The sequence below is a fragment of the Puntigrus tetrazona genome, chromosome 11 (assembly GCF_018831695.1).
Source record: "Puntigrus tetrazona isolate hp1 chromosome 11, ASM1883169v1, whole genome shotgun sequence".
In the NCBI taxonomy this organism is placed as follows: Eukaryota; Metazoa; Chordata; class Actinopteri; order Cypriniformes; family Cyprinidae; genus Puntigrus; species Puntigrus tetrazona.
In genome coordinates this window covers 15,474,278-15,493,892 of record NC_056709.1, presented here as the reverse complement: position 1 = coordinate 15,493,892, position 19,615 = coordinate 15,474,278, and the positions used below count along the sequence as shown (strand labels likewise).

The 19,615-nt window shown below is 37.3% G+C and overlaps 2 protein-coding genes across 3 annotated transcripts; one reads left to right on the top strand and one right to left on the bottom strand.

Moving 5' to 3' along the window:
- Positions 1 to 275: 275 nt before the first annotated feature.
- Positions 276 to 4,273, top strand: ptp4a1 (protein tyrosine phosphatase 4A1). Of its 2 annotated transcripts, XM_043252100.1 has the most exons (7): positions 276 to 419; positions 2,115 to 2,320; positions 2,528 to 2,660; positions 2,775 to 2,867; positions 2,948 to 3,078; positions 3,175 to 3,249; positions 3,342 to 4,273. In XM_043252100.1, the coding sequence occupies exons 2-7, from the start codon at positions 2,316 to 2,318 to the stop codon at positions 3,457 to 3,459; spliced, it is 555 nt and encodes a 184-aa protein (XP_043108035.1). In that variant the 5' UTR covers positions 276 to 419; positions 2,115 to 2,315; the 3' UTR covers positions 3,460 to 4,273. The 2 variants fall into 2 exon arrangements, with proteins under 2 accessions (XP_043108035.1, XP_043108036.1); XM_043252101.1 differs by having other exon boundaries at positions 2,115 to 2,660.
- On the bottom strand, positions 4,125 to 19,351 carry col9a1a (collagen, type IX, alpha 1a). The gene is made up of 32 exons (XM_043252097.1): positions 19,047 to 19,351; positions 18,452 to 18,526; positions 18,277 to 18,315; positions 18,127 to 18,189; positions 17,024 to 17,077; positions 16,787 to 16,822; positions 16,479 to 16,502; positions 16,329 to 16,382; positions 16,184 to 16,237; positions 16,061 to 16,093; positions 15,393 to 15,449; positions 15,247 to 15,300; positions 15,030 to 15,083; positions 14,882 to 14,935; positions 13,890 to 13,943; positions 13,617 to 13,670; positions 13,452 to 13,505; positions 13,302 to 13,355; positions 13,150 to 13,203; positions 13,000 to 13,044; positions 11,383 to 11,436; positions 11,247 to 11,300; positions 11,113 to 11,166; positions 9,174 to 9,245; positions 8,713 to 8,748; positions 8,572 to 8,616; positions 8,419 to 8,451; positions 7,250 to 7,396; positions 7,024 to 7,078; positions 6,742 to 6,930; positions 5,308 to 5,385; positions 4,125 to 5,197 (listed from the first exon to the last, which is right to left on the bottom strand). The coding sequence occupies exons 1-32, from the start codon at positions 19,119 to 19,121 to the stop codon at positions 4,992 to 4,994; spliced, it is 2,064 nt and encodes a 687-aa protein (XP_043108032.1). The 5' UTR covers positions 19,122 to 19,351; the 3' UTR covers positions 4,125 to 4,991.
- Between the last annotated feature and the right edge of the window lie 264 nt (positions 19,352 to 19,615).

The following is a 19,615-nucleotide window of genomic DNA, read 5'->3' as shown; positions in this document are numbered from 1 at the left end:
AATGTTTTATTTAACAAACATTTTTTAAATTAAAGCGTCATTTTACTAAAAACATGTATTGCTTTTTAATAAACACTTTAGGATGCGTTTATGATTGCTTTTTAATGAATACAAATGTTATATTTAATACAATTGTAAACAGACAGCTTTAATAATAATAATAATTATTATTATTATTATTAGAGCTGTTGTTAATGAAAAGTCTTTGTAGTTTTGTGCAGATGTTGGGTGAGTTTGGCTGTATGCGCTGTAGTGTGTTGGAGTGTGTTGTAGGGTGCGGTTTCTTGAGTCCAGCTGTAACCGGTTACCGGAGACTCCGTCACATACACGGCAGCGCTGTATGGTCAAACACCACAACACTTATTCTCCGGAGCGGCTTTATGATTAAGCTACAATCTTCAATGAGTAAGCATATTCCAGTAAGTGAAACCTTTTAACATAAAAACGCGTATGTTTTGAAGCGAATTCGGGGTTTGTTTTTGTGGCATTTAGTCTCAATCTGCGAGCCGGTTAGCACCGGAGCAGAACAGGTTTTGTTGTCGACCACAGCTTATGAATACGTTAATATTTCTGCTTTACCGTCTACAAAACGGTAAAATGTTATGTGTGTGTTTATGAAGATTTGATTGTAAAGCTATAACGTCGATGAAATGATCGCTCGGTGTTAGTTTAAGTTAGCCTCGCAGCTACATCAGGGAGAACCGGGCGCGACATTTCGCTCTCATTTCACTTTAGTCGGTTAAATTAAAAAGTGAATCTTATCAAGTGTTTAGAAATAGAGTCCGTGTTGCGTTTTTGTTGAACACTAATGTGATTTGTAAGCTTTTGGCCCCGTTGCTAATATTAGCCAAGCGGAAGTCTTTGTGTCAGCCCTGATTAATTAGCATATCCTGATGTTCCGCGTGTTAAAATCTCTGTTTTTGTTCAGCACGAAGCTTCACATCGGTTGTAGAATTCAAACATTTCACCACTTTTGACACCGTGACCAAAGGCAAATTTTATCCGAGAAACGGGTCATTTTATTGGCTTCATTTGCGGCCCTTGCACTTGATTTCCATAAAGTCTCTCTGAAAATAACTCAACCGACCATCTGTGCCTTGCGTTCGATTTGCATGTAGATTGAAGTTACTACTACACGAGGTTTGTTGTGTCTTTTTAAAATGATTTGCTAAAGAGGCTTAGCGTGTGGTAATCCCGAAGAGCTGCTGAGACACGTGCGTGTCCTCACGAGACTAACACGAAGACTTCAGTCTTCCCAGAAATCGAGTGTTTCCTCTGAAACAATGACCCACATACCGCGGACTGACGCACCATGAGTCATGTGTTTGAGGGAGATGTGGTTCATGCTATTGTGCATACTCTGCTTCACGACTTTAGCCTATCGGGATATATCATATGTATTTATGAGAGTGTGAATTTAAGATTACACTGATACTGGCTGCTGATTGGTCGGTACAGAGCGTCATAATCTATCCAAATCAGGTTGTCGTCTGAAGATTTTTAATTAAAAAAACAACAACTATCGTAATTTTATGTGTATGTATATATATATATATATATATATATATATATATGTATAATATTATATTGTACACACAGTAGTGAACAATTGAAGTGGATCATAAAAAGTTCATTAAAGATACTCAAAGACAAGAATGGGTATTGTTTTCGGCTTTGAACAGCTTAGCTGTATTGTATATGTGTGTGTTGTGTGTATATATATGTATATATATATATATATATATATATATATATATATATATATATATATATATATTTTTTTTTTTTTTTCAGGAATACATTTTTACAATTAACAACAGTTATTAGTATATGTGAAAATGTAGATTACAAAACATTGGGCTAAAATAATATGTAGTGTTAATGACATTTGTGACAAAAACATTGTATGACATTCTAAACTTAACAATTAGGAATTTGCAGAATTTGCTGCTTTTTTTTTATTTCTATAATATATTAATATAGGCAAGGGCATATAGAAACAAACTACTGGCTCAGCTGGACATGCAGAAAAAATAGCTGCTTTAAATCAGGATGAGAGAGATAAATGAAGTCCTGTGCCCTGACCGCGTGCTTCTGTTCTTGTGTCCTTGCAGCAGTTCTGTGGTGTTTTGGGTCACACATTTATGGAGTTTCTGAAGGGCAGTGGCGATTACTGCCAGGCTCAGCACGGCGTTTATGCAGAGAAGTGAACGGCCGGCCTCGCTACCTCATCAGAAGAGAGACTTGTGTTAGAGTTTTAACGTTGGCGGGATCAGGCTTGGAGAGCAGGCGTCCACAGCGGTCGGCGGTTCTGGATGGGGTAAAAAAAATCTCTTGAAGTTCACTGCCCTCGCCGGCCCTACGTCTTCACTCTTCACCAGAGGACCAGCCTTGGTTTTTTTCTTTTCCTTTCTTTTCTTTTTTTTTTTTTTTTGCTATTAATCCCGTCACACCTCTTTTCTCCTAATCGTATCAGCCAGATTTCTTTTGTTGTTAGAGAGAGTTTACTCCATTTTTTTCCTTTGAGATCTTCAAGCTATTTCAAAAAGTCAAAAATGGCTCGTATGAATAGACCTGCCCCAGTGGAGATCACTTACAAAAACATGAGATTCCTCATTACCCACAACCCCACTAATGCCACGCTTCACAAATTCATTGAGGTGAGTGTTGGTTCAAACACACTAGAAGTGTTGTTTAGCATAGATTATAAAACCCTCATAATTACAGTAACTGCAAAACATCACTTACATGATGCTCCCCATCCCTTGTGTTAGGAACTGAAGAAATATGGAGTGACTACAGTAGTTCGAGTGTGTGAGGCCACGTATGATGCAAACCTGGTTGTTAAAGAAGGCATTCAAGTTCTGGTAAGTCCACGTGAACCAGTTCACCTACCTGACAATGAATAGGAATATCCATTCTTATCTCAGGCCGTCTTTTAACGCAGGATTGGCCCTTTGACGATGGAGCTCCTCCATCTAACCAGATCGTTGATGATTGGCTGAATCTTCTTCGGATGAAGTTTAGGGAGGAGCCAGGCTGCTGTATTGCCGTGCATTGTGTTGCAGGCCTTGGAAGGTAATTTTATGGCATCATTGCGTATGTCATAAGGTGTAAACATGCAATGAAACCCATTTTGAACGTTGCATTGAAATCTCATTTTTTCCCCCACAGAGCTCCAGTTCTGGTTGCTCTGGCCCTGATTGAGTGTGGCATGAAATATGAGGATGCAGTTCAGTTCATTCGACAGTAAGTTAACTTCATATTTTTGGAAAGAATACATTCTTCATTCTTAATGAAGGTTTGTTTAATTTTTTTTTTTTTTTTTTTCATCTCCACAGAAAGCGCCGCGGAGCATTCAACAGCAAGCAGCTCTTCTATCTGGAAAAATATCGTCCCAAAATGCGCCTTCGATTCAAGGATTCCAACGGCCACCGCAACAACTGCTGCATTCAGTAAAAGCTCGCGTGTCAGCCTTTCTCAAATGTTTAATGGGAATTTGTATCTAGCATAGGTAGTTTGTTCTCTTAATTGGTAACTGTGAAAATGCTGTTACGAAAATTATGCTTATTTCGTTACAAGTGTCCCCTGCCCTTCTCTTTTGTTTTTATGTATTTCCTGTGGAGAACCAAGGTTAAGCGCTTGTTTTGAACATGAGCTTAGTGTTTTGCAATGAGCTTTATGTTGGTGAAACATCTGCCAAACACGTAGTACAACATTACAGCCTAAATGGTTTAATTAAAGAATAATTTCGTACATTTTTTTTGTTGTTGATGATTTCAGTCAATCAGTAATAAACGCCTGCCTCCGAAAAGATAAAAAATAAATGCCTTATCACAGCAGAAAGACACCGTCTGGTGGAGGAGTTCTCGTGGCATTTGGAGAGGTTTCTCAAAGATGTTTTTTGCAGAAAAAAAAAATTCAAGAAGAAAGATTAATAAAAAATATATAGGAAAATAAAACCTCTTTATATAAATATATTGAAGGGTGGGGTACTACTTTTTGTTGTTTATCCAAACTTTGTTTACCTATTACTGCCATGTCAATAGTGTGATGTTTGTGTTTTGGCTTAAAACTGGACCTCAATGTCTGCGGTATTTTTATGCCTTTTTATTTGATGTGCGTAACTTAATATTTCAATACTTGATTTGCGTACGGTATTTGATTATGTGTACTGTTAAACCACCTATTTATATCATTGGATATGTGTTTTAGTATAGCAAGAAACAAGTTTGCCAATTTGAGAGTACAATAAAGATACACTGAAGGAGCATTTGACCTCGTCTGTGCTTGATTTTTAACTTTTTTAATTAAAAACATGCAGCACTTTATCAAAATTCTTTTATTTTCCTCCCTTTTCACAACCGTTGGTGTCACATCAATCTTTTCTGCAATAAATAAAGAATATAGAAAATTCCTAGTTCGTTTTTAAACATCAAGGACCTCTCCCTCACTGAACCACAAAAATTTTCACGAAATTGGAGAGTGTCTCTAAGGTTAAAACAACTTAAAAACCATTTAATAAAATGCTTGCAATCTATTTTTTAGAAATGCAATATTGACAAATTTACAATGTTTAGGACCCCCTCCTGTTTTAAAGTCCTTTTAACAGCCTTTAATGTGTAAAGTGACCAAGTTGTGTCGGCATGGTTTTGTATGCATCCAGGTATACAAAGTATATTCAAATGAGATTGAGCTAGCTATTATTTCATTATTTATGGGGCAATTTAGATTTATTTTGATTCTTAATAGAATTACTGGAACTATACAAAAGTATATCCAAAAAAAAAAATAATTCTTCGGGACTAAGTGAAACTGGGAACCCTAATATGGATTGATCCAACTCCTCACAGGTGTTTGATAAGTACAGTCACACCCTCATATACCACTGACACAGAAATCTCCTTGTAGAGGGAGTCACTCCGTTAGTCTCTCAAGTGTCTGTCCAGAGACGCTGGGCTCTGATGTGTGGCTTGCTGATGGCTGTCAGCTCATAGACCATCTGGCCCCTTCATGTTGGACTCTTTGGCAGATATTGGACTCGCAACTGCTTGAAGCACGCACTGAGATGACTCGCAGTATCCATTAGGGCCGGGGGGACCTGGTGGCCCGGGAACACCTGGCATTCCAGGAGCACCTACTGGTCCTCTCAGACCGTCACGCCCATTACTGCCATATGCTGGTTTCCCAGGATCACCTGAGAGCCGGTGGATAAACAGGCCAGCAGTCAGGAGCATGATATTTAGAGATTTAAAGATCATTTAACACACACTGATGGATACAGTATTAGATTAGATTAGATCTTACCTGGGAGCCCTGGCGGTCCAGGTATTCCTTTAGACCCCTCAACTGTGGGCCCTCTATCTCCCCTGTCACCTTGGTCACCTAAATGAAGGAGAACACAAAGGTTTTATAGTGTAATATAGGATGTAGGTGGTGCTTCGTGTCCTAAAAAAGAATCCCAGATTTGTTCTGGGAATAGGAAATAAATTAATAAAATATTAAACAGTGCTGAATGCCAACTATATATAGTCAGTTGTAATGCAATGCAAAAAAATTATCCTTGTTGCAAGTACAAGGTCGCTGGGGTATATTTGTAGCAATAATCAAAAATACATTGTGGATATGGGTCAAAATGTTTAGTAAAATTTGTAATTTGTAAATTTCCTACTGTGAATATATAAAACTTCATTTCTGATTAGTAATATGCATTGCTAAAAACTTCATATGGACAACTTTAAAGGCATTTTCTTCACCTTTTGACTTTTTTTTCACTCTCAGATTCCAGATTTTCGCATTTCTGCCAAATATTGTCCAATCCCAACAAACCCCCATCAATAGAAATATTACATTATGTATTAATGCAGATGATGTGTAAATCTGAGTTATAAAATGTTTCTGAATATTATGACTGGTTTTGTGCTCCAGCGTCACAAATATATTAACATTCTTAAATCGAGATGCGTTCACAAGAATGATAAGATATATCTTATTTTCTGTGTCAAATTTAACCAAGGTCCAGAAAAAAAAAAATCATATTCCCTTTGAATCTGCTTTGTTTTGCTTATCCCATCGGCAGAAATACTTATTTTTCATTTTGCTTTAATTTTGCTTAGATATTTTTCTCTAGAAAGGACAAACAAATATGTAAGAAGTAGATTGTTTTTTAAAGTGTATGAGTAAATGGACTTGACACGGAGCTCACATACTTCTTATAGGTTGCTGACGTCCAGCGATACATGGCCAATCATATTTCACAGTATTGTGGCACACTGGTCACCGAGTAATACGACTAATACAAATACAATATTTAGTCCAGTGTTTCCTTCATGTGTTATGATAGTAAACCACATTTATGCGGTTTATACATTTACAAAATGGCCATTTGTCTCATTCAGTCCATGTCACTGTGAAATTTTGCAGATTAGTGCCTGTACAGTTCATAGGAACAATCCATTTCATGTTTAATCGTAATGTCTGCATGCAATGACAAGCAAAAGAAAAATGGTATTTATGCCTTAAGGTGTGGTCATATTAGTAAAATACTGTCACCTTTTTAAAAGTAGAGCCACTTGAAGCACAGCTCAATTTTCCACTTGACCAACTAAAAACTGTTGTGAAATTTTTTACCTTTGCAAAAAATGCGTGGCTTTCTATTGAAATGACTGGGAACATTGGACAAATTCGACTGCACCTCTATACCTAAAACCAACTGCATCGAAACATTGCATCTCTTCGTACCTTTGGGCCCTTTCCTCCCTATGAGCCCCGGGGGCCCTTTGAGACCCGGCAGTCCTCTGCTTCCAGGATGCCCAGGGAAGCCATTGTCTCCAGCGGGCCCTGGAGGGCCGGGGGGACCAGGAGGACCTGGCAAACCAGAGATGCCCGACTCGGGCCTGGTCAGACTGGCTGCCAACTGCGCGAGCTGTCCTGTGAGGAAACCAAGTGCGGCAAATCCATTCAAAAAACAAATCATTCGAATTTAACAATCGTAAATATCTGTTTGGACACCAAAATACCGACCGTGCAAAATCCTCATGCAGACCTGCTTGATGTGTTCATCCGTGGGTGCTCGGCCCTGGAAGAAAATCATGTGGACATGGTCAACATTTCCTCTTTAATGCGGAAATGACGAGACACTGAGATAAAACTTCTCATTTAGTACAGGTTTCCTCAGAAATCAAACTCTCTATGATGAAAGTGTCACATATGTAAAGGGGCGATAATGGGATAATTAAAGCAGACATACTGGTCGTCCCTGTGCCCCAGGCAGTCCAGGTACACCTCTGTCACCTTGCATGCCTCTTGGGCCAGGCTCTCCAGCTGGGCCCTCGAGTCCAGGTTGGCCACGCCCTCCCTCTGGCCCTTTATTTCCTGCATCTCCTGGTTTTCCTGTCTGAACACAACAAATGCTAAACATTGCTACACTTTTAAGGAGGCCAACATTGACTTTTGTGGATGGATGCACACATTTTATGGATTAATAGAGTGGTAGACAAAATTATTATAACACTATTTTCACCAGTTTTAAAAAGGTTATTTCTATACTTTAAAAAGTCAGTTATTTCTATGGTTTTCTATGCATTTCCAGACATCCCTTTTGCCATTAATCCTATTAATGACGTAAGATTATTGCCTGTCAGCAGCCCGCGCTCAACACAGAGATCTGATCTGATCTGGTCATCCAGTCTGTCTTGAATGACATGAAAAACTGAACAAACCGAGAAAGACTCAATCCAGAAAAACTGCAGAAACGTCTCCAAAAAGAAACCTGCCTGCAAAGCTCCAGTGCTGTTTAAAGTTTTAGGCACTTGTGTAATAATGCTGTAAAGTGAGGATGTTGCCATAAACAGATTTTCTTTATCAATTAACTTCTGTTAACTAAATTAAACCAACATTTGGTGTGAGCATCCTTTGTGTTTAAAGCAGCTTTTGCCCTCTGTATTGTATAGTTCTCATGGTGCTTTGTAGGTAGGTTTCTTCAAGCATCATGGAGACATTGCCACAGTTCTTGTAAATCTGGACTCAGTTTCTTCATGTCATTAAACAAGGAAAAACACAGTTTTTGATATTTCCTACTGACACATACTACAGCAAAAGATTTTAATACAGTAGCATATAAATAACTGACTTTAAACATTTTACATTTTTTTTAGCTGGTGAAAAATCTAGTGCTGCAATAATTTTGGCCACCACTGTATATCACTGACATGCTATTATAGTTTTTATTAATATTTTGAATATGTTTTTATTTTCATATGTTCCTTTCATTTTAGTATTTTTGTAATTTTATAAATTTATATATGTCTATACATGTCTAGCTTTTATATTATTTTCTATTTTATTCGATTATTTTTTATTTAATTTAACACTTATTTCAGTAACAGACGATAGCATCGCTTCTCAAAGCAATCTCACCGATCCTTTCTCGCCTGGCTCTCCCTCATCACCCTGAGAAAATAAATGGACACAGAGTTTAGGATCAGCAACAGTACCGTGACCTGCGACCTGAATACATAACCAATAAATCCAAAGACATGTAAATATCTGTGCTGTTATATCTGTACTTACAACATCTCCTTTGTATCCAGGTGTTCCCTCTTCACCAGATGGTCCCTAAACAAACATGCATTATAATATAGATTTAATTGATGTTACAGAATATAAAAAAGTGACACACACACATATATATATATATATACACACACTTACTTGCTCTCCTTTTGGACCAGTTAGACCAACAGCACCCTGGAAAATTATAAAATAGGATGTTACAATAAGGTGCATTTAATCTTAATTATATCCAATCTTATAACTGCCTTAAAAATGTCCATTTCAAATATAATATATTTTCAATTAATTTACAATGTTTTCAGATTTTATTTCAAGTGATTCATTTTGGCAACTTGTTTCTGAAAAAACATTTGTAGACAGAGAATCTATAATAAAGAGAATAATGCTGAACCAGTACAAGAGCTTTCTTTCTAATTCTGAAAGGCCTAACCAAATAATATGATGCAATACCAAGTGCGTTTGCTATATACTGCACATCTTGGCCATTTTGGGAGGTCAGTTAAATGTATTTCTATGCATGCATACATTTTCACTCTCTGCACAGTATGCAACTGTTAATAAATGTTTTGATTGGTTTGTTTCTGCTTTTGAAATCCTACCCTGTCTCCTTTCTGCCCGATGAAGCCAGCAGGCCCCGGAAGACCAGGAAGGCCCGGATCTCCTTTAGCTCCCTGTGAAATACATAAACACACAGACGCACATAAATAAATACAAATTCATGAACACTGCATGGCCTGTGCCCGTAGCTGCTGCGCAAACCACATCTGCTCTAAAAAAACAGAGTCGGCGGCTTAGTGAGCAAGAGTCGTCTGAGGTGTGTGGATGGATGTGGACTATGATTAAGCCTGATGCCCTTCGCTGGCTGCCTGAAGGAAATTCCTGCAAGACAGAGGACTCATTCAGACCCCCGTCCTGCTCTGAATATCCCCTTACCAAAGAAAATACCCCCTGCTACTAGGCCTCGATAACAACAGGCTATTCATGCCCCTACCAGCCGATTACTGTACTAAAGCTCACTAGAGCTTTCTAAGGAGATTGCATTACGGTTAGGAGCTCTATTAAGATCCTCTGCATAGGACGGGAATCTGAGAACTCAGAGCAAGTCAAACATGTTTCTGATTGTGTTTAATTTGTTATGGGACATGTAGACAGCGTTGTAGTACGTTTATAGGTACCGGGATCCAATATTGCTCCCTCTTAATTATTTCTAATGCAAGACACTACACGCAAAAACACTGTTTTCTATGCACTAGCTAATTTTGATGCTTCAGGCTGCTTTTCATACCATGTTGTAAATATGCTTCAAAGTGTTCGTTTTACTGCACTTTATCTGCTTGCAGTTGCATCTGTAGATCTCAATTACAAAACATATCTTTATTAAAACTAAATTTTGAACCTGGCTTCATCCAATGTTATTTTATGTGTGTATTTAATTAGATTATGCCTCATTACATATCTAAACACAACCACAGTCTGCCTCATGGATTGTTTAATAGTTGACACCCTACTGTCTTCAGAGATGTGTGTGCGAGAGTGCAACAAGACGGCCACATTATTTCTGCGATATGGACAAGACATTTGAGAGTTTAAAAGATGTGTAATTTCTTTGGAATCCATGTGTTCTTTGTCATCTTCCAAAGATTTCTCTTCTTCTTTCATTTGTCCTTTGTCTGGTACTATTTTGTTATTTTTCCTCTTAATAATGTATATTAAAGTAGTGTTTCTAATTGCAGCACTGCTTTGTTTACGGCCATTTCATGAGCCATTCCTGCTGGCAGAGAGTGAATTTGCGTTCTTTTTCATCCGGTGTCCTGTTTTTGTTCAGTATATGTAGTTGAGTTTTCATCATTGTGTTTTTAGGTCATATTTCTTCTTTGTTTGGTTTCTGATTAAGATGTAGTAACTTTAAAGTGCCCGTATTATGGATTTTTTTGATAATGACCTTTCATGCAGTGTGTAACATAGCTCTAAGTGAATGAAAACATCCTGCAAAGTTTTAACGAGTCGTTTTTAAAATGAATCCCAAGCAGGTTCATGATGACGTCAACATGAAACATTAGCATGTTGCCCACCCACTTGTTCCGCGTGCAGACCTGGTCCGAATGAAAATGCTAATTTATTCTTTGCCATTAACTGCTGCTTTTGGAGCGACGCTGTTTTACAAACACTGCAAAGGAGGAAAAATGAATTGTTGAACGAATCGCTTGGGAGTCGTTAAATAAATAAGGTAAAAATAAATGCATTTAAGGAAATTAAAGTGTTTTTTGACCTTGAATGCATGTCAACCTGTTGTTTGGGATTCCCAAAACCAAAAAATTAACCTCTCATAGCGTATAACAGAGGCACTTTAAATGGAAAGAGCACAGGCAAAGCCTTAGATTGTTTATATGAAGAGATTTGTACTTTGTATTTCTCAGTTTGTGAACTGTTTTTGTGAATCATATCATCATTACATCCCTAAGAGTGTTTTTTTGTGTGTTATTATTATCTAAAGCATCTTTTATGGTGATATCTGAATTGTGGTTTCTGATGACTCACCCTCACACCTGGCGAGCCTGCAGGCCCATCAGGACCCCTCACTCCTCTCTCACCCTGGAGGAAAAGACAGACCATTATAGAAGTGACACCTTCCTTTATATGACACTATATGATGAAAGAGGAAATGTACTCACTGGCCCACCTCTTGGTCCGACTGGTCCGACCTCTCCCTGCTCGCCACGTTCACCCTGAAATCAAAACATCAGAAGATGTTCATTCATCCACACTGGCCTGCAAGCTGTGGTGAACAAACAGATACCTGTGACTTACTGTTTTTCCATTATTTCCGATCAGACCTGCCACACCTGGATCACCAGTAGTTCCCTGGAGCAAAGACAAGATTTATCCCAAGGTTATCCTTCCTGCTAATGGACACTACAGATGCAACCAGACAGTTTTTGCCCCAAACATTCGGCTATATCGATCTATGTTCTTTGTACGTTAACAGAAACCAGTAACATACTGTCACAGACAGAAAATACTGTCACAAACAGATCAAGGTTTACTGTTCGATTCACAAACGTTTTAACGTCATTTTGTTTTTATCTTACCTCTGTTTATAGAAAATGTTTTCTTTAAATCTTGAATTTATGAAATATACATAGAATGTGACCCTGGACCACAAAACCTGTTATAATTGTAAATTTTTTGTAATTGAGATTTATACACACACACACACACACACACATATGTGTGTGTGTGTGTGTGCATTGATGTATGGTTTGTTATGATAGGACAATATTTTCCCAAGATACTGTTTAAATATCTGGAATCTGAAGTGGCAAAAAATATAAATATTGAGTAAATAACTGTTAAAGTTGTCCAAATAAGATTCTTAGCAATGCATATTACTACACAAAAATTAAGTTTTAACATATTTACGGTAGGAAATTTACACAATATTTTCACGGAACATGATTTTTACTTAATATCCTAATGATTTTTGGCAAAACATAAAAATCCATAATCCAGGAATTTTGACCCAAACCATGTATTTTTGGCTATTGCTACAAATGTAATTGAGCAGCTCAAGACGGTTTTTGTGCTCCAGTCTCACAAATAACTGCTCATGCTATATGTATGTAGTTTTTAATGGTAACGGAGCAAACTTGGGCTCTGGAGTTGGCCAATTTGTTGGTTAAAAAAAATGAAAAATCTGAAAAACGATTCATGAAAAACAATTCAGCATCATTACTTCCTCATTGTCTTCTGTGTCACAAGATTCTTCAGAATTCATGCTGGTGCTCAAGTTAATCAATGTCAAAAGTCCATATATAATCAAAATAGACTATATTTATTTGGTTAGCTTACATTGCTATTTTTTTTTTTTGGCGAACAATTCATCCATGCAATCAATCCACAAAAAAAAGTTGCCTCTGTAATCTTTAATCCAAATCTGAAAATGCTCCTCCCTTCTAAAATGACAAGCCTTCTCTGATGACATCAGTTTGACTGCTTAGGCATGAGTATGACATCACTAACCACGCCCATTTCTGAGTAAACGCCTACTGTACTACACTGAGTCAGCCCGCAGTAGAAAAAACAAGTCAGGCTCTTTAGTGTGGCAGTTTTTCTTATTCATCACAATACGGAAGTAAAATCTGTTGCAAACTTCCGGTTCATGTGGACGTTATGTTTTTGTGGAAACTACCATTTAATTTTCTTCAGGATTTGTTTTGATGAAACAACATTTCAAAAGTATTTACTGTCACTTTTGATCGATTTAATGCATCCTCGCTTAATAAACGTATAAAAATTTTTTGCTAAAAATCTTACTGATTCCAATATTTTTTTACGGCAGAGTATCTCAGCACACATTTAAAACAGGAAATACAAAGAAAACAAAAAAAGCACACTTTGATGAAGATGCACACTTGAATTACCTACTTTTTCACCCATGTGACCTTTCGCCCCTGGGATTCCTGGCAAACCCTGAAGGAGAAGTAAGTATTAAAAATGCAAGCCATTCCCGGTCCTCTCGGAAGCAGATATCACAGCATGCTAATTGCATAAATGTAGGTCAAAGGCCATACGCACTGGAAATCCCTGAAGTCCTGCATCTCCAGGCGATCCAACTTTCCCAGGAAGACCCTAAAACAATACGCGGATAAAAATCGCTTCACTACTGAAGAGACAGTCAGTTATGTAAATGATTTTTTTTCTCTGCCAACACGAATTAAAGTCATTACCTTGACTCCAGGTAGTCCTGGAATACCATCACGAGCATCCACCCCAGGCAGACCCTACACCACAAAGATGCAATTTAATGATATAATGAGTCACTTTAGGATAACACAGTATAGAACAGCATCCATAAAACTGCAGCTCAGGTAACTTACAGTCTCTCCTTTCGGTCCAGGTAAACCCATAAGTCCCTGCAACCCCCGAGGCCCCTGAAAGAAGAAGCCACATTAGAAATAATGCAAACATATCAAGCTTGAGCTTGAGCTGTTGTCTTGATAAATATAATGCATGTGTTGTTTTGCTGTTGCACGATAACTCACCTGAGCTCCTTTTGGTCCAGTCTCACCTACTTTTCCTCTTTGACCCCGATCACCCTTTCAAAATTGAAAAACAATATAAATGTATGCATTTTATTTCACACTTTCATTAACAGATTAAAACAAATCAACCAACAGCTTGTAAGACATAAAATAGTAAATATTAACATTACTTGAAATTAATTATATGTACATGTACAAATGCATATTTAAAAAATGTGGTTAAAGGCCAAAAATGTAGAGTAAAAATCTGTCAATTTTAATTTTGCCACTTACAGGAGCACCCTGAATACCCTGAGGGCCCAAGTCCCCAACATTTCCACGAGTTCCCTGATGGAGAAGAAAACACATTTGGTCTTTTTTAAATATATCATGGATATAGATATGAAGATCTAGGCCTGGGTTTTGATTATTTTTGATGAATTTCAAAATTTACTTTTGATTTACAAGCTTGCTCAATATCGGTTATTTTGGATATATCAGGTACAGTACATGTCAAATTTCCTTATGGAAAAAGAAATAAATAAATGATGTAAAATATATCTGAGAGTCAGTTGGTGCTACACACTACTACAGTATTGTAGGTGTTTTGTATACAAACGCTTACATGACATAAGTTCTAAGTTTTCATTATGTTAAAGCAAGAATGTTAACTTCATAACTACAGTTAAGTACTTAAATATAAGTACTTATATTTGTACTCCAACTTTTTTTGAAATGCAAACATTTAAATGGTGGCCATCATTAATTTGACCGATTAAAAAAATACAAAAGAACAGTAAAAATGATAATGATGTTAAATGGTGAATATATTTAGGCAAATTATTACATTTTCCAATATTGTCAACATGATTGCACGGATAATATTTGAACTGAACTGAGCCGAACTGACTCTAACTGGAAAATTGAGTGTTTACTTTTGTTCTCTTACATTATTAACATGCTACTTTCACATGTATACATAGCTGCTTTGACATGTATAAAATGCATTATACATTAAGGTGACTTCAGTAAATGGATCTGTCACTTAACACTGAACAGTGACAAAACAGTATTTATTTTTTGAATGAATATTGTAATAAAAAGTCTAAGACTTTGTTTCAAATAAAAACTACCAACCTTATTGCTTATTTACTGGAAGGAAGGTGTGCTAAAATGTTGCATTCATTAACTGAAAACATGCTAGACTTATCAATTTGAATCGATTAAAATCGAGAAATGTATTTATTTATTTATTTATTTTACCCAGCCCTACTTTTGACCCTTACCCTGTCTCCTTTAGGGCCCATCATCCCTGTGATTCCTTTGAGACCCTGCTGACCCTATAATAACAAAAACAAGCACACAAAGAGATGTTGAGTGACAGCGCTCTCACACAAACAAAAAAACAGCAGATAAGTAATGTCTTTATCTTACAGGAAGTCCTTGTGTTCCTGTCTCTCCAGGCGCTCCCTGGTCTCCTTCTTCACCCTGTAAGATGTAAAACAAACGCGACACAATTACGCACCATGGTTGGATCTTGGTAGCTTAGCTAGCTTAATCATTCTAACGATGTTGGGCTGTGGTCCTTAATTTGATTCATGTATAATGCATCACAAAGGAATCACACCAAACTTGACCTATGAACTGTCACCTTATGTCCTTGCCTTCCCGGTTCACCTGATTCACCTTTGACCCCTTTGTGGCCCTAAAAAATGAACGAAGCACCAGAATGAGTCATACTTGTTGGAGCATCCCGAAAGCGTGAATTGGCTGAATTAAATATCATTTCAAACTTGCCTTCATGCCTGGGAGACCCGTGTAACCATTCAAGCCAGAAGTACAGGCATTTGGACACTGAGAATCATAACAGATCATTTAGGAGAGAGAATATTTGAAGCATTGAAGATATTTCATACTATGGTTCATCTCATTTAAAACGTTTACCTGCCAAACACTGTTTTTTTGTTTTAGCCTTATATTTTAACAGCAGTTTAGCTACAGTATAGGTCATATGCATTTGAATTTATGTAAAAGTGTGTTGTTTCTGCAAGAAAATCTCATATATTAACTTGCAATTCCATAGCAACCATCTACATTAAAACAATGTGTCATCAACATTGTAGCCTAAAATGCTTGCAGATAGTCTGGGTAAGGAACGATGAATTTAACGTTTGTAATGCTGTAATAGTTCTCTCTATCAAATTTCTTAGCATCTCTTTTATCAAGCATCTCTTTACATTAGCTGAACCAAATCAACACATGTAGGAAAAAAGTCCTAACATGTGATGACGGTTTTGTTGGAGGAATAGAGTAGGCAGCCAAGAAGCTCTATTAACGTATACAAAACAAATCACAGTCGACCTAAACAAACATAGCACAGCAAATATGTGTTATCTACAGAAGACTGCAATCAGAAATCTAAAGAGAGCAAATGGCAAAGAGATATGAGACTTAGGGGTACATACCAGCTCCTTACCGTCCCAGACTCCAGGAGGGCCCTATGGATAGAAGGAATACAGTACTGTTTTATAGCCTTTAATGAATCCAGGATATCAGCGAATGATCGTTAAGACCTAAACATTACTTACTCTGGGCCCTGCCAGTCCTGGATCACCAACAGAACCTCTCGGCCCACGACTTCCCTTCACACCAGAACCACAGGCACATACTCAGTTTCAGTATTAGATATGAATTTGTTTTTAGATCGGTGTATAACAGAATAATGTTACATACAGGAGGTCCAACTTTGCCCAGCTCTCCAGGTAACCCATCTTCCCCATCAGCACCCTTCAGTAGAAAAAGAAAACAATTAAGCAGTCTGCTCTTGAATAACAAATGTACTAATTAAAAACTAAACATTCAATAGATGAAATATGCACTCACGGCTTCACCATCCTCTCCAACACCCTGTTAACAGAATAACAGATGACACCGCTAAATTAGCAAGGAAAAAAATATCAAACAAAGGCCAGTACAGCCTTTTTAGCATAACAGAAGGTCAAACACCTTTATCGAATGACTTAATGCTCAACGCTCAAAGCGTGTACAGCCAACTGGTCACAGTTTATTTTGGCATTTTGGCATAACAACAAACTGGACAGAAAACATCCATGTTAAGATCTGCATGCTAACAGCATGCTAAAAATGACAAGACACGCGTTTGTTGAACAGAATTTGAAGCATTTACTTACAATGGCTCCTCTCGGTCCCGGCTCACCAGGTTCACCCTGATGAAAAGTAAATGTCAAACCACAGGATCTTTTAATGAACTTTAATGATTTAGAGGTCATTCAAATGAAGCATCACCAATACTACAATACAGCCATTCATAATAAATGCATAATTATCATAAATGCATGTGCATTTTTACTCATTATTAAGTGAAATGTAAAATAATAAGTGGAACGTTATATTAAGTGTGAACTTACTTTTTGTCCGGGAGGGCCGACAGGGCCAGGGGCTCCGAGGGGCCCAGTCAAACCCTTAGAAAGACAAAAAAGTCTATAAGCTTGGACTTGCAAGATATCGGTTACTTTATTCACTTAACTGATCGCTGAACTAATGGTATACTGGATGAAGGTTATTATTTGATTCTGATAAGAGTTTGAAAGTTTGCCTCAGACACAGACACATTGACCAATCATAAATAACATTTACCAATCCCCTGACTTTGACAAGTAGCAAACCCCGCCCACATTTTCCCTAATATATGTACAGCAGACCACTTCAGATACTGTACACTTTAAGGAAGCCTATCTACATCTATAAGCATCTATAATTTGCATCAGTTATAATGCAATACAACCATGCAAAAAATAAATAAAATAAAATAAATAGATAGATAAATGTCTATTGTATTAATAATGCCAACATGATAATAATAAAAATATAATTTTTATACAACACCTTTATTTTTTTACAGTACTGTTTAAATAATAGGCTGCTCTGCAAAACAAACAAAAAAAATCTGTTATTTTTGGGGGAAAAAAATTCCTTTGAGAAAAATAAAGAAGATAATTTACTTTAGATGCAAAAAAAAGATTTTAAAGCTTGTCTTATTATTTAAACAAGAAAATATATTTGCCAATTAATTCATAATTAAAATCTCTGGAAGCAGTCTCTTGACGTCTTAGATTTGAGTTCTCAAGCAAATATATATGAACACAAGACAGAAACACTGATAAAGAAATGATTTTTGCTGTGATTAATTATAGCACTAAAGCTCAGGGGAGTCACAAAGCAGTCGGTGTACTTCGGTTTGCTGCTAGTGCAGTACACAGTTCAGCTCAGTGGCTCCATACTTGTACAAAAAGGCCTCTGTCTTCGTCAGGAAGCCAATATGGGTCTCTCTCTGCTTTCTCTTTCCGTTCCTCTCTGGTTCTTTTTCCATCCAGGAGCTTTTTTTTTTCATTCAGACACCTCCAATGCAAACTACACCCGCAGGCTCTGATGCTGCAAGTGTTACTTAGAAAAGAAAAGCTGATTTTATCTTGGTTTCTAGACTTTTACCAAAATAAAGAACAAGACTCACATCGGCTCCCGGTTTTCCTGGAAGGCCGTTTAATCCATCCTTGCCATTGTCCCCATCAAGGCCCTGAAGAATTCATGAGATTAATGGATTGTTGCACATTGTTTTAGCTATGCTGAACTAATTATTGTCTCGAATAAGATAAATACTTACTGGGGGGCCAACTGGGCCAGGGCCAGGTCCCCTATCACCCTGAAGTCATACAAAACACTAACTGAATAACTCACATTTTATTCGAGTCTACAAGCATATACCATACTGTAAGCAGAAAAATCTGACTAATTGGAAAAAATAGATAGATAGACCAAACGATCGATTTTTGACTCACATCAATGCCGTCAACACCAGAAAACCCAGGAAGCCCTGGAGGTCCAGGTGGTCCTGTAGGACCAACTGGCCCCCTCTAAAAAAATACAACAATAATAATAATAACAACAGAAATGCATTTACAATAACGAACCTCTGCTTGCTCAAAATTTATCCTGCAATCCTAATATCTTTCAGAACAATGAAGTCATTGTAGGTACGACTGATGCTGAGGTATCCCACTGGCTCTCTTTTTTCCTGGGAAAGTGATAACAGCTGTGCACACCTGGACCAATTTACTGAAAATAACTTCCATATGTCAAGCAACGCTCAGACGCTTGCAAATTCAGATACACTTAATGAAGAAACTTGGCATTAAAAATGCATGAAATAGAGTTCATAAATAGTGCATATGTAAAGAAAAAAACTTTTATTATTTTCATTACTTGCACTTTTCAACAATGTCTCATCAAAACACACTTCTTTTCGGTCTATATATTTTCAGGTTTTTTGTCTCTATTTTTTTATTACGAAGATATTTCAAAAGCATACAGTGACCCCAAACACACACACACACACGGCACATCTCTAGCGCAAAAAAAGCCATTGTTTCCTACCTGTGCTGAGATGATCAGGACTAACTGCAGTAAAATAAGCAGCAGGGACGCGCGGAGAGCCCCGGCGTGCGCCATAGTCACCCTGATGACTTGAAGGAGGCAAAATAGTCCTTTTTAGGAGATTTGTTGGGGTCCACGGGTTTTCTGTTAATATCCCCCAACCAAACCTCCACACCATCTACCAGTCTCTCGATGTAGTATCAAAAAGTTATGTTTATTCATGAGCCGCGATGAGAACTGGAAGGTGATTGGATAAGAGTTCAAAGGTTTGCGTAAAATGGGCGTGGCTCAGGCTCCGAATACCTGCTGTGGGTACCGCACGTAAACAATAAATCCTGTCATGTATATTTATATTATATTTAAAACTGGTTCAGAGTTATGCATAGGAAACATGGCGAGCTGTTATTTGAAGATGGCGTGAAAATGAAATTTCTTAAACTGTTTAAACGAGATATGTTATAGCAGATTTTATTTTTTTAAAGGTACAGTAAAGCAGATTTTATGTATATATTAATGATTATTATCAAGTAAATCGATAGCTTGTTCAAATAATTAAATAAAAATAAAAT

Bases quoted from the DNA above. Each gene is read 5' to 3' on its own strand.
- ptp4a1 (XM_043252100.1), top strand. The intron at 3,079-3,174 runs GTAATTTTATGG...TTTCCCCCACAG, and splicing joins TGTGTTGCAGGCCTTGGAAG to AGCTCCAGTTCTGGTTGCTC. The intron at 3,250-3,341 runs GTAAGTTAACTT...TCATCTCCACAG, and splicing joins GCAGTTCAGTTCATTCGACA to AAAGCGCCGCGGAGCATTCA.
- col9a1a (XM_043252097.1), bottom strand. From the start codon at position 19,121: ATGGCGCACGCCGGGGCTCTCCGCGCGTCCCTGCTGCTTATTTTACTG. The intron at 18,190-18,276 runs GTAAGTATTTAT...TGAATTCTTCAG, and splicing joins CTGGCCCAGTTGGCCCCCCA to GGCCTTGATGGGGACAATGG. The intron at 15,084-15,246 runs GTGACAGTTCAT...TACATCTTACAG, and splicing joins CGGGAAGGCAAGGACATAAG to GGTGAAGAAGGAGACCAGGG.